Raw genomic sequence first — 14,956 nt, 5'->3', positions numbered from 1 at the left:
GAGCCTCCTTAGAGTACTCTATGAGTAAACTGAAATTGTATACCTGAGTGGAGTTAGATAGTTGGTTTTTCCACGGCTCCTCTGCGCTGCTGGTCAGGTTTGTGCGGTTATGAGGTAGAGAGAGTGCGTTTCGCTGCAGGTAAGGCACGTTTCCATTACTTCCACTTTCTGTTATGTGATTATTGCCTATCAAAATAGTGTCTGTACTACCCAGCGTTCTTGCTGTGCTGCAGGGAATGGGGCCTGCTGGAAAGGGTCCATTAGCCATAGGCTGCCCGGGGCAGGCGGGACGGATTCCACGCTGAGCGACATTAGGCACTCTGGATAGAGCAACCTGCGGCTGCTGACCAGAGACAGAGTTTGTAGGCAGTGATGAATCAGCTGTTGGCCCGTTAGGAATTCCAGTAGATCGTACCTGTGCAACTCCTGTTTGTCTCATCTAATGGAAGATGAACAAAGCAGAAGAACATTAGCTGCAGAATTTCAAAAGTAAAGATTGTGCCAGGTTTGTGTACTTTATTGCAGTGGTCAGTTCCAATTTTATACCAATTTTAAGATCTTCACACTGTTGTTTTTGAGAAATAAGATGACTGGCACGCTCACACATGCACTGAGTAAATTTTAAGATAAAGCCATCGGCGCGCTTTTGTTCTAGGCCTTCAGTTTGAGTGTTAGTGTTGTACTGCTAAAGCTGGACACTAAGAGAGAAGTGAACAATGAGAGGAAGAGAAATATGTCATACGGCTTACTACAACTAAGTATTTTTCAAGTAAGACTGCTTTTAGATGTGTCCACTCACTTTAGTTTGAAAGTGTGACTTGAAAACTTTTACATTATCTCGTAGCCCTATATAAAACACAGCTAAACCCATTACGTTTCAACCAGTAAACCACAATTATATTTTATACAAAAAAAAAGATGACAATATAACGTAGTAAAGGGCATGAGAGCTCTGTACAATAGAAATTCTTAAGAATTCCAGAAACACAACAGACATGGACAGAAGTTTTGTAGAAGAAAAAAATATTTTTGTTCTCACCTGCTGGTGTTGCTGCATCAAGACAAACTGACTCTCCAGCTGTTCCAGCATAAGTTTCTGTGCTGGATTTAGATTATTTCGGTTTGCACGCAGCTGTTCCAAGTGCTGCAAAAACAGCAGTAGTTCAGAATCATTAAAATTGCATGTGCTTTTTAATAACTTTCTTGCATACAGTACTAAAAATTACCCATGAAGACGAGACTTGTAAAGCTGCAAACATGACTGAAATTTATTGTAGAATCAAACATCTTTCCATACATTGTTCTGTAACCAAACCTTGTTAACAGTTGCTAAAACTAAAGAGACTTTGTAAATTATATGAGCGTATATTATCGTCAAACTAAAATTAAGTGTAGTGGCACTGTAAAAGAAACTACATTCAAGTATGATTATACACACTGCTCATTATCATTACGTATGTTTTAACACTTTTTTGTACTGTACTATTCTTGTATTAACACTGTTCAGCACGAAGTAAATTCAACCTACAGTCACACATGAAAACTTCTCCAGAAAATATAAAAAAACCCGTAAAACTATACAACTTTAATACAGAAAGCAGTACCTTAAGTTATGATACTGAATTCATTTGCAACTGATAAATATAAGTATCTATTACCAAAACGCTGACCTTTCTATTAATTTTAAACTACTCAGCACACACTATCATTAGACCGGTAAGTCTGCTGCTGTTAAGTGGTATGACATAAATGCTGAAACTGTGGAACATAAAAGCACTATCTGAAAAGGAAAGGGGGTGTGTGTATGAGAGGAGGTCAAAAGTTGTGCTATGCAAAAGGTGATATACAGACATTTTTCTTGATTTATCTTAAATACTAAGCTACTTCACATAATAATATTTCACATTAATCCTTTTTTAAAAAACAAAACAAAAAAACAATCCCAAAACCCCAAATGAAAAACCAACAAACCAACCAAATCAAGCCCCACCAAAACCAAACACAAATAAGGTTTCCTTTGGTTCCTTTCAGGTCTGCACGTATGATTTTTCTACATCCTTCTTGTCTCCTTTGCTTTGATTATACTGTATTAGTAACACATAAATGGACCTGGAGTATTAAATAACATGTAGTTCATTATGCTTTGAACAACTGTATTTGCAACCTATCAACTGAAAAAAAAAAATAATCGAATGTTGCCTGAAAAAGTGGTTAAAGATGCTTCATGCCAAACTCCCTGGATTAACAGCAGTGTCCACTCCGAAGTCCCTCTGTAGAGGACCGAAATGAGTAAGACTAATCTATCTATATATATATGTGTGTGTGTATACATATATGTATGATTGTGAGATGAAAACAGGGTCTCCATGGGAGTGCATGCACCAGGTACACAGAAGCCAAAACCAGTGCTCTTCAGTTGTTATTTTGCTTTTTAAAAAATGTCTAAACAGGGTAATAGGAGTCAGAAAGCCTGATCGAGCACCTGTCAAGTCTGCGCTTCTCTCCAGTGCTGTGGGTGCAGAGGCTTTACAGGCAGCACTGTTCTTGCTGCCCACCAATTCTGTGAAACCAACACCTATCCCTCATCCACTGGCATGTTGCAGCCCTGTCAGCTACTGGGTGCCCATAGCCCTTTCCACTTCTGCTTTTGTTAGCTGAGCAGTTTGGTGCGTGTTATGTGCCACATTCATCCAGCCTCTGATCTGCCACTTTTAAAAGGCTGATTTAGAAGATGTAATAAAGGTTTTATTCATTCTCCTCTTGCATCACTTCTTTTTGGCTTTCCTTTTCACATGTGCTGGAATCTTGTCAAGCTATTGCCAGAAAATCCAGTATACTGTACTTAGAGACGCCTACTTAGATACTGCTTTGAGGAAGTTGGCTCTGGATAAAGGTGAAACTAAAAAGGGGAAAAAGTAGTAGGATATAAAATAAGCAGAGAGAAATAATGAGAATGCATGAAGACAGAGTGATACAGAAGAGTGATTAGGGAGGAACAAACAGGTGGGGAGGTGGGGGGGGAGAGGAGAGAGAGGGAAGGGAGGGGAAAAATTATGCAGCATAATAAAACCAATATTGTTCAGATACAGAAACAGTTGAAGAACTATAATGGAGTTGAGGGGAACACTGTTCAATCAGAATGCTTTCTGTCTGCACTGTGTTCCCTTCTATTTTTCCTTGCTTCCAAAGCAGTATCTGTGATACATGGGGAAAGAGTTTCCAGCTAGGCCTGATTTTCAAAACACGAAATTCCTACTGAAGCTCACTGCAAGCCCTAATGAACTGGAGACAACAAAACATCATAAAAAAAAGGACCTGTAACAAGATTTTTTAAATAAAATCTAGCATTTCATGTAAATATATTAGATAACATAAAATATAGAAAAGCAGTACCAGATTTCTTTTGAGTAATTGCATTTTGTAGAATGTGCATGTTTGTTTATGCAATTTGATACAAGAAGCTACCTCAGAGGCAAAAGAGGATATTACAATACTTATACACCTCCTTCAATATCCCCCACGTTACAGCGAGTAGCAAAACTCACTTGGCACACAAGTGTGGCAATCTGCATATCGATCTTTAAAACTTCATAAGAAAAAAGAATTACTGTATGTTCTTACTTTATAAATTATAGAATTCATACAATGTAAGTGTTCAGTTTCTGCCAGAGACCATTTATTTTACTACAGAAGTAATCGCACATAGAGAAGCTATAAATATTAGCACAACTTGAATTACATTGTGGGAATTGTTTGCAAAGTATTTCATACTGAATTTCAGAAATGTGAAACTGAAACATGTTCCAAATTTATTTCCTTGTAAGGAAGAGAGAAACAAAAAATATATCAAAGCTTCTGAAGATCTTCAACATACCTACCTGTAATTTCTGTGGTGTCAAGCACCAAGAATGAATTTGTTGCTGTACAGGAGGATGTGACACTGTATGGCCACTGCTCCAAACATCTGAAGTATTCTGAGAAAACATTACATTAAAATGCGTGAATACCAAAGGGTCAACATAATCTCTTTTACTATCTAGATTTTATCTTACTTATGAAAGAACTAGTCATCATTTCAAAAATCACAATGTAAACAAAGAACATACTAAGACACGTCAAGTCCCATTCTGCCATTCCCATACAGTATCGAAGTAGAAAGTAGTCAGAGGAAAAAGTTTAATGATATCTTAATATCATAACGAGAAACAATCAAATCCAATTATGCAATTAACTTAAACATACACTACTTTTAAAACTGAATACTTTATCTACTGTAACACTATTACATGATGATGAAACACTTGAATTCTAAATATAAGCAAAGGCAATAGACAGGATGACATGATCGTCTCCCTCTCTATCATTATACTATGACTGTACTTTTTCAGTTATACAACTATGATTGTAGTATAGTGCCAGCAATCTGCATTACCCTTACGCATGTCCTGTCTGAACTGTAACCTGAATAAGCACATCACTGCAAAATGTTCTTTAAAATTCCTAAAAACATTCCCCACCTTGATGCCAAAGGATTAAAATTTACAGCACAAATTCTGTGCATGCTGCGTCATTTTAATGCATATTTCCATATAATTTTGGTAGGGGGCTCTTCAGTTCACCAGAATATATACCTTTGTTGGACTAGATGTTCTTTTCCTCTTGGCAGGACTGGTCAGGTCATCTACTTGGCTAGAAGGAATCATGTGTAGTGGCAAGGATTGCTGTGAAATTGGTGTTTGAGTGAGGCCTAGTACAGGTTCAGTATTTGGATGATGAGGTTTACAAGCCTAAGAATCACAGAAGGAAGACAAAAATATGGTTCTATATATTCTTAATTCTTTCCTTTAAATTATATATTTTAACAGCCCACATATATTAAAAGGGCCGAGTAGATATTCTGAAGCTGATCTCAATAACTGAAAAATCAGTTTCCATATGGTCATCAATGGAGGAATGTGTACCTTTCACGGGATTATTAAACCACTGCAGCATTTCTATTTAAGATGAAATCTTTTAAAATCATGAAAATCCACAAAGGTTCTAAATTGGTACCCCCATATTTCTCCCATATTATAGGGAGCTTCTTGATCTAATACCCTTTGCAAATAAATCAAAGGCTTTTTATTAATAAAAGCCAGTCCTGTGCTCAATAAAATAAGCTTGACCACTACCGATTGTAAAGAACCCTTAAAGCTGGGCACCTGCAGAACATAACCCAACTTCTCACCTGCTGTGCTGTGTTCATGGCACCCTGCCTGGAGGTAAGCTCTGCGGGGATTGGTAGGCTCCATGCCTCCTCAATACTAGGAAGTAATTTAGTTTTATTCTGTAGACTACCTTGTGGAAGGTTACACAACTGAGCCTAGGAAAAATTATGTAAAAAGCAAATTTAACACAAGCCTACTTTAGTAAGAGCAAGTCCATGAAATCTTCCTAAATGCTGTAGCTAATTATGTCTTAAAGAGAGGATAGATTTAAAATTTGGGGTTTTAGAAAGGTGCTAAGTATAAAGAGGGTAACCAGAATATAAACCTTTGTGAGAATCAGAACAAAGATGAGCTCTGGATTCAGAGGTCTCATAATTCCTTTTTTCTGAAATTGCAAACAAGAGTGAAAGATAGTGTGTGCGTATTCTCTCTCTATGTTATGAGAACTTAAAAATGTAGACAATACAAAGAAAAAAGCAAAGTGATGTAAAACAGTATGCTTTGATTAAATGTGCAAAATAGGGTTTATAAGGAATTAAGTTCCACTTAAAAATGAAGAAATAAAATATTACAGGCTATGATATGCTTACAATACACATGAAAACAGGTTATACACACCACAAACAATTGCAAGTTAAACTCGTGTGTTACTTCTCCCCTCCCCTCTGCTGTGTATTTGGAAGAATATTTCCCACTTCTTAAAACATTCGTTTTACCTGTAAATACTTTATCCGTGCTGCAAGTGCAGAGGTATTACTACAATTTTTGCTCCTAGTTGCATTTAAGTAGCATTTAATGGCATCCTGAGGCTGGTTGCAGGACTCATAGAGTGTGCCTAGGTCCATCCAGGCTGCAGCATGGCCATGGTCCAATTGTACAGCACAGATATAGGCCTGTAAAGCATCCATAGGCTGATTTTGCTGTTGATACAGCACACTGAATAGAAAGATTAGTGAAGTTGAGAATTAATAACAAAGTCAAAATACGAACAAATCAAATATACACATTCCCCTCAAAACCCTTCATAAACTTTGCCATTATATAAAACACAGTAATAAGCATAAGCAACATACAGCATCTTAACATGCAAAGCTCATATACATAATAAATTCAGTATTTTAAAAGACTGAGAAAGCAAATATAAATTTATTATTTAATTTTCAAATCAGACAAGTCTGACATGAAAGTATAAATAAAAAAGCTTTATGGTCCCCTTGAGAGCACAAAAGAGTTAAAAATCTGATATCCTTTATTTTTTCATACATATATATGTTAGCACTGAATTATATCACTGTAATACCCTGTATCATTCTTACCCTATAGAACACCATGTATCTGCACTTGCTTCTGATTTATCAATAGATTGCCTATAAGATATAAAGGCATCCTGAACTTTCCCAATACTTGAATAGCACCTGGGAGAAGAAAAAAAGAACTCTGGTAATATTTATAGAAAGTAGTAACAGGATGGCTTACCAAGACTGATCTGATAAATGTTAATTCATGCAAATACATACTCATCTAGATGAATCCAAAACATTTGCTGTTTCTGAATTCCAGGCATAAGCAGACTCAAACATCTTAATCAACATGTATTACTAATTATTTATTTGAAAAGTACACCAAAACTTCTTAAACCCTAGCTTACTGCATTAGTAAGGAAAACAGTCATACCATGTTTTAAAGACTTCTATTTCTTTCATTTGTGATAACTTACCAGTCAATAAGAACAATATTTATCTACAGATAGAATTATAAAGAAACAATTAAGTTACCTATTTCATCAAACAAATGGTTACGAAACTTCGTGTTCTACAAGAAGCGTTTCAGAATTATTAAGAGATATTGACCAACTCAATCAGGATGGTTCCTATTGCCTGGGAAGCTTTTCATGTGCATTTCTCACATCTCAGTAAGATTTCAAGTAATGAACAACAAATCAGTTAGTTTTACTGCATGTATAGAGCATGAAATTTTGTAAAAAATCTTGATGTTTTGGATTTTTTAATAACTTCTTACTTGAATATTTTCCACACACAAACTTAAAGGTATTCTGGCATTACAAGGAGAAACATCAGAACCCTAAAAAGAACTACAGTTATACCACAGGGAATAATACCTACCTTTTTAAAATTAAAATCTTCAAATAAATATAATATTAAAAATATATATACACATTTACTAGTTTAATCTACAATAGCTCTGCTTCTTATATTGTTTGCAGTAAGTTTCCCTGTTGGAGAAAGAACTGACAACTTTCAAAACACATAAATAACAATAGAAAATTTATTCTAGTAAATAAAAACCAAGCATAACAGTACAGGTAAAGGTCTGTCAAACATGCTACACTCTTTCATGTATTCTTGAGGCACACTCGGAATGGAGTACAATAAAGTCTAGCAGTACTTTGCCTAGAAACATCCATTAAGTCTGAATACAATGCTTCAGAAGATCATTTTAATCACAAGCTAACCCAAGTTCCAAGAGACAAATTTCAATCTGTCTGTTTATCAGATACACGAAGACTCTGATCAGGATAACACCAACATTAAGCACTCAATAAAACTTAAAACAGGGTGATGGATTTTTTTCAGTGGGGGAGGAGGATGGTGGTGGTGTATTTTTGAAAGGTAGCTTTAAACCAACTTGGTAGCCAGTTAGAACAACCAGCAGAGGAAGGAATAACACAAGGGAATACATGAGGAGGGAAAAAGATGAAGAGCGAATGAACAACCCTGTAACCCCGTACCTTTCCTCTTCTCCTGCGAATGGGGCACAGAAACGTTTGTGCTCCAGTACTCCCTGTAGAGCATAAGAGATGCTTCCACTCAATTTTTCCCTCCATTTCCTGCCTTTCTCCCCCTTGTTTGTATGGTCCTAGGTTTCACTCTAAGCACATGAAAGCCATGGCACAGCAGGAGCACAGCAGTTGCGCACACATACTTCATGGAGCCCTGGCTGTGTTCTGCTGCTGCGTAAGAACTCAGCTAGCTCAAGGCATGTGGAACAGGACCACTGAATTAAAACCAGGATTTCAGCCCAGCAGATGGTAAGATGAGCCAGATGATCCCTGGCTCATTTTCCCTCTTCCCTCCCCACCTGCTCTAGCCCGCTGCCCTTCACACTTAGGGCCAGTGTTCCTCCCTTTGCCTGCTGACAGCTGTTCAAAGAGCCCTGTTGTACAGGAACAGCTGGAGGAATATAATTAGCATGATAAAACCAGAAGGTGGTTCCAGTTCCATGTGACCAAAACCTCCAAAAAAGTCAGCTGGAAGATACTGAGGTTAGGATATTAATTTTATTTTTGCGTAATTCCTTTCTAATATATTTCTCAACAGAACTGACCCCTTCTGACATGGACTTGAATTGCCCTCGAAGTTTTCTCCAAAACCTGATTATTTCAAGAGTTACTGATGGCTTGTCTAAAGTACTATATCTTCTTAAAGAGGAGACCAAGAAAATTCACCAAATTTATATGATTTACATTTTGAAATAAGTTAGTTTTCAAGTAAAAAATACTGATAGTACAGAAGTAATACAACTTTTAAATAGATCAATCCAAGCTATCTTGGCCTAATATTTAGTTGCAATATATGCTGTTTATAAACACCTGGGAAAATATTTGTATTTTAGTGAAAAAATTGATTTGAACTTAGAAGGAAAATTCTGGGAAAATAAAGAGATAAAGAATTGTGAGAAAGGTATCAATAAAAATAACAACATTTAGCAAAAAAGAGAGAATAGAAGATGTGGTAGTAGGAGGAGGAACAGGTAAAACGAGGCAGGGCAGACTCAGATCACTGTAAACATGTAGACTGAATAATAACTACAAAAAAAGCAGGACCACTTGGGTAACATACTTCATTTCAATTTCTAATCTATATTCATCCCAAATATGTTAGCACCATGTCTTTTTATACACTTTCCAGAAAACTAGACTTCAGTAGATACATACATCCTTTCCCTTCATTTTTTCCTCTGAAAGTATTAAGAAGAAAAACAACATAAGATACTCACATAACAAGTATCCTCAAAGAATTTACAAATATAGTTACAGTGCCAATAAAGTAATTTCTCACCTTCCAAGGAAATACCAGGATTGACCAGAATTTGGATCTGCTTCTAGAGATTTCTGGAGATACTGTATAGCATAACTTTCCTTGGTTGCCTTGTCTCCAAGCTGATCCACGGTGTGATGCATCCAGCCTACAAAAAGAATCCATGGCAGAAGTGAAACTCCCTAAGACCATTTAACACTTTGGCACAGCACAATAGTCATAGCATTAGTTCCTCTTTAAAAAAGGAATATCAAACAATAGTATCACTTAAATACTACAGTATTATGAATTAAACTTTTTAAACTTTTAAAGTTCTATACTAAAATTACAGAACAGAAGGATCCTAAGCCAAAATTACTTTCAGGTAATTCTAAGCAGTTGGTTTTTTTTTTTTTTTAGTTTAAATAATTTTCTACAAGGTTAGTAGCATACTTATGAACTGCTCAATCTTCTGCCATAAAAAGTCAATCTAAAAATGTTAACTCTTTCCGTCTCTGAACACACCTATCTTCCCTGTCATTGGGAAAAAATGACATAATTCTTCCCGCCACGCACATTCAGTTATATGTATATTATATTTGGTTCACTCCTTTTCTTCTGAATTCTCGTACTTATCCTATATCTGCATTTGGACAATTCTCCAACAGAACATTGCTAAGAATTTTTGTACCTCCAGTTAAATCTTTCCTACATTGTCATTTCATCTTCATTGCTACAATATCCTTTCTGTTCACTCTGACAAATGCAATCACCTCTCACCTACATAACAAATTCTGCTGAAAAGATCATTTTATTTCCTCATCTAATCAGTCGTCATAGTCTTTCAAATGCCTTTTTTTCTTTCATTACACTAGACAAATTATTCATCCCCACTTTAAAGACCTTCCACAGTCCATTCTCCCATATCATCTTTTACATGCTATTAAAACACGTCTCTGCTCTAGCACTGATGCAAGGCTTGGTTACAATTTCAAATAAAGCACCTTTATCATCTTCTCCTGCTGCTCCTCATCTGCCTCTATGCTTAGATGGAATTCCTTTAAACAGCCACAAAATCATCTCACTGCCATTCATATCATGAGAACGAGGAAATCCTCTGCAGCAGGCAGCTGGCTTGCTGAAATCGTTACATGCCACACTGGCCAGCAATGCTTGCTGCTTGCTTAATCTCCATGTATTGGTCTTAATAATCCACTGCTTTTCAGCCAACATGTGTAAAACATTAAGATGTGACAATGGACTGTGTCTATGTTTTTATAGCATCCCTCCTGGAAGCGGTCCCTTGCAGAACACTGTGATAACAATTTCATAAAATATCCAAGATTTGCATAAAGTTTTAGTTGCCTACAGAACTGTACACACATCTACACTGTATTTCCATTTAAAACCTCTGTCAGCTAAACCTCAGCACCCTAAGCTTATCCTTTTTGATACAGTCTAACAACATGAACAGGTAATACCACTCAAAAGATCCAGATCAGATTCAGATCTCATCTGAAATGCTAGACAAAGTACGCAAGGCTGAGAACTGAACTGATGAGTATTTACAGCCTTACTTCACTCTCTGTAATTAGACTATACCTTAAACATTTTATTCTACCTATTCTATACATCTGATTTTTTATTCCATGAGCTTATAATTTGTTAACAGTCACAGTGATGCTTCTGCAAATGGAAGGCAAACTTGTAAGCTTTAAAGAAGGCAGTCTTAAAAGAAAATTGTATCTATCGAACAACATCTGACTGAGGTATTTTAAATAGCAGTATCATTCGGAAACTGGTCAGAAGCATAAGTTTGAATATTTCATGGACTGCAAGAAATGTTCAGGTTAGCATCCAAGTGGTTACAGTGTTGAAAAAAAAGAGTACTTTATCTTGTCTGAAGATGGATCAAGTCAAAACACTACCCAACCACAAAAAAAAGCCCTACAATAATTTTTGCAGAGACATACCATACACAACTTTCTCTCATGGACTTCATAAACAAGCTATGACTTTGATTCAAATCCCAAGTCACTTAAGTTCTTAAATATACAGAAAATACTCAAGCTTTAAGAAAAAAAAGGCATATGTGAGGATGGTTATCAGAATACACCTGTGTAACTGTACATTAAGGATAAATGTACCAGGTGCAGTGCCAGGTAAAGCCCCAGATAAAGGTAGTACTTCAGGGATTATAAACAAGGGTAAAACCCCCCAAAACTATTATAATTTTCCGATTCTCTGGAAATGTGTGGTATTACTATTTTCTGTTTCATCAGAACCCTGCCAGATTGAAAGATAGCATGTTGTATTCTTCATATCTTTGCTGAGGCTCACTGATAAAAAGAAAGAATCTATTTTTAGGAGACAGAAATGAGAACTTGCAATCGCTATCTAGTTTCACTGCTGAAACAAGGGTTGCTTCCCGATTTTATCTTCCTGCCTAGGAAGGTGAAAAAGGCAGAAAGCAAGAGAGAGGGGTGAGAGAAAACAAACAAGTTTTCTACTAGAATAGCACAGGTAAAGGAAACTGGATCTCTCTTCTCCTCATGCATAAAATGAAGAACGTACAGAAAGAAGGTGATGGAAAAACCCTGGTAAGCTGTACAGTTTCCCACTTGCAAGACCTAACTCAAGCTCTCAACTAGCATACTGACAACTCTTCCACTCTTGGGACACTTTTAACAAAATAAACAAGAATGCAGATTTTGTCCGTACTTCACAAATGTTCCACATGCTTTTCCAGGTCTTTACAACCTAACTAGTAACAAATCCCTGTGTTGCCTTGGCAAGAGGATGTACTAGCCTAGGCTCATGCTGCAGGATTTCTTTATGCTTATCCATCACTTTCATGCTGCACTTCTGGCAATTGTTTTTTCCCCAGTAAACGTCATCTCAACCTCTGAAGAGAACAGCCTTTTCCCCATCTCATGAGCATCTCACGATGTCTCATCCAATTATGTGGACACCACCTAGGAATGCCCTTAGCTGAAAATCACTGGGAGAGTACTTTGGGAACCTGTAAGCAGATGCTTACGTTGTTCTTACACTCTTCCTTATGCAACTGCTGAGTACAACTGGAGAAACAATACTGGGACAGATTTGATCTTCAGCCTCATGAATTTAAGGTAATGTTAGGAAAAGCAGTGAAAAGAATTGTTGTGTGGAAAGCTAATGAAGCAGCACAAAAGAAGAAACAAACTGCTCCTATCCAACCATACAGATCTTACTGTTATGTTTACCTGAACCAGTCAGCATGCATCAACTCATATGGATACGTGTAGCAAAGATTTTAATAATTCTCCCACAAGACATCTGAACTTGCCTAAATTTCAACTCTGGCTCAATAAACATTAACTAGCTAAGGAAAATAAAAGCAAAGGGTATTTTCATGCCAAAGTGATTTCTCTGTTGGAAGTATAAAAACGAAGAAGAAAAGTAAGAAGATTTCAACATAGAAATAACAAATATATTTTGACTGGGTTTTGCCAGTATCATTCTGGCAGATGGCAGGTATTTTCTATTATTTTTTCTAAGCAGCAGTGCACCACCCAGACTATGCTTCCTGATGAGGTGTTTTTATTACCAGCTGCTAGAGATTAAATCTGTGATAAACACCATACTTTGACAAACACCACTGTTAACAGTGAAGAGCAAAAGAAATGGTATTATTCCTTGAATGTTCTGGTTAAGACCACTCTATCCCTTTCTCCACACAGAAGCTACCCACACTACAAAACCAGGTGACCTATGCTGATTGAATAAGAGAGTTAATCCAGTTTTTAGACAGCAGACAGTTCTCAAAGTCATTGCTCTTACTGCTAGCACAGAGACCTGTGGTAGGATTTTATGAATACAAACATGCACCTTTGCTTCTATTGTGGCAACGTACATCAAACGGAGTCGAAAAAGCACTGGTCAGCTATTTTGGGAAGTCTGTCTTCCAATGGTCCTATATATAAACTTTCTAAATGAAATTGCTAACAATTTATACTAGGTGGGATAATACCAAGTTTAAAAAAAAAATCAAAGGGGATATTGAAATATAAGCAATACTGTCCTCTGACAGCAAAACAATCACCACATAGAGGCCTGCAGTGAACTACTCCAGCAGTTTAATTTGTGATTTCACACAGAAGAACCAAAAGCTAAACAAATTAGCCCACTCCAAATCCATACACAACCTGCACTGCAAAAAAATAAAGCGCTGTGGTGATAACTTAGTGTCAGTTACTAATTTTGATTAAATGACCACTATGTGAAGGGGGAAAAAAAAAATAAAAATGGGCATAAGCAGGCTAAATTAATATTTAGAATAATAAACTAGATGAAGAACATGGAGAAAGTGAATGAGTAAGTTTTGTATTGGGTTGAATATTGTTAACAAAATATTCTGGAAATACTTTTACAAGGCATATAGGACAAAAGTAATTTATTTTACCCACCCATTAGAAATTTTGGTCTAAAAATAATTTATCAGCTTTATATAAATATGGAAGATGACATTTTTAGGAAAATAATAAGTTTTTAATGTGGTTTCTTTTATGCAATCTGATGATAAAACTTTTTAGTTACAGTAACAGATTTTCATTACGTATTATAGAGAAAGAAAAGGTATACTTTTCATTTGCCATGTTCTTCTATTCTGCAACAGAGAAGAGTATTTTGGTTTACTTCATTTAGCCTGGCTATTCAAGGGATGTTCTCGGAGGCAGAACAGAAAATACATTATTCTAGCTGGTGTACTCTTTCTGTTAAAGACCACCCACTCATTGTCCAAAACCTGTAACGCACATACTGTAGCAAGCCTCAGAGCTTTTTAATTTTGTAAGTTTGATTAAAAACTTTTCCTCTTCTCTTATTTACTTATCTACTGTTACGCAGTCTATTTTGAGCAAAAATCTCATGTATCATACTCAGTGCTTAAGACTCACTTTGGAAATGGAGCCTTAAAAAACACTGCTGAAGGTGAAGGTGGAAAAAAGAAACACAGAGGAAAACAGAAGTTAATTTTACATACCTAACTGCTGTAAGACAGTTGCTTTTACTTGTGCAGGAAGGTTTTCGATCTGCAAAAGCTGTTCATAAGCTTCCTTTGCAGAGTGATACTTTCTCTGCAAAAGGAAAAAAGTAAATGGATTAATCATAAAGCTTACAACAGATCACCAATAGCAACGATTTCACAGCACTGACAGCACACAGACACATTGACAAAAAATTCTAGATTTTTTTTTTTTCTGCATACAGTGCATATGAAAGCTTTAATGAGTGACATAAATGGTAAGAGAATAACTCATAAATATAGTATTTAATATAAATTGACTACTTAAAATAATTGAGGTAAATTTGCAAATTATTAAATTGGGTCAACTCCTCATACATGCATTATACTTCTCACACTAAAATGAATATACTGCTTTTAAGAGGAATGCTTGAATGTGAGTCTACATCTGAAAAACCCTAAACAAATTCTTCCAGGAAATTTGTAACAGAAACAAAGATCATTGGTAATTGCTGGCTGATATAATTTTGCCTCTCTCCTTCATTCAGTATATTTGAACTGCCTTTTCAACATATTTGTTGTCCTGGTAGGAGTCTCACCATATGTAGAACTGAAACATATCCACGGATTATGCCTGGAGAACGAACGTATGTCATCTTATTATTTGCTATATAGTTTTAAGTGTGCTTAAAGCATGGAAACAATTA

The 14,956-nt window shown here is 36.2% G+C and overlaps 1 protein-coding gene across 15 annotated transcripts in view; it reads right to left on the bottom strand.

The window, feature by feature from the left end:
- KDM6A (lysine demethylase 6A) overlaps nucleotides 1-14,956 on the bottom strand; it is a 162,453-nt gene that overhangs the window by 42,448 nt on the left and 105,049 nt on the right. For 8 of the 15 annotated variants that reach the window (XR_006164923.1, XM_042788532.1, XM_042788533.1 and 5 more), the window contains 9 exons: nucleotides 14,268-14,361; nucleotides 9,287-9,413; nucleotides 6,524-6,622; nucleotides 5,924-6,143; nucleotides 5,228-5,362; nucleotides 4,632-4,787; nucleotides 3,879-3,974; nucleotides 1,040-1,144; nucleotides 44-439 (listed from right to left, as the gene is read on the bottom strand). Coding sequence is in view for 14 of the 15 variants with exons in the window: in XM_042788532.1 (XP_042644466.1) it covers nucleotides 44-439; nucleotides 1,040-1,144; nucleotides 3,879-3,974; nucleotides 4,632-4,787; nucleotides 5,228-5,362; nucleotides 5,924-6,143; nucleotides 6,524-6,622; nucleotides 9,287-9,413; nucleotides 14,268-14,361 (1,428 nt within the window). In the remaining variant the exon portion in view is untranslated. The remainder of the gene's footprint in view (nucleotides 1-43; nucleotides 440-1,039; nucleotides 1,145-3,878; nucleotides 3,975-4,631; nucleotides 4,788-5,227; nucleotides 5,363-5,923; nucleotides 6,144-6,523; nucleotides 6,623-9,286; nucleotides 9,414-14,267; nucleotides 14,362-14,956) is intronic. The other 7 variants (XM_042788542.1, XM_042788543.1, XM_042788544.1 and 4 more) reach the window with 2 other exon arrangements.

The sequence above is a fragment of the Tyto alba genome, unplaced genomic scaffold (assembly GCF_018691265.1).
Source record: "Tyto alba isolate M040663 unplaced genomic scaffold, T.alba_DEE_v4.0 Super-Scaffold_14, whole genome shotgun sequence".
Taxonomy (NCBI): domain Eukaryota; kingdom Metazoa; phylum Chordata; class Aves; order Strigiformes; family Tytonidae; genus Tyto; species Tyto alba.
This window is presented reverse-complemented; position numbering and strand designations above follow the sequence as displayed.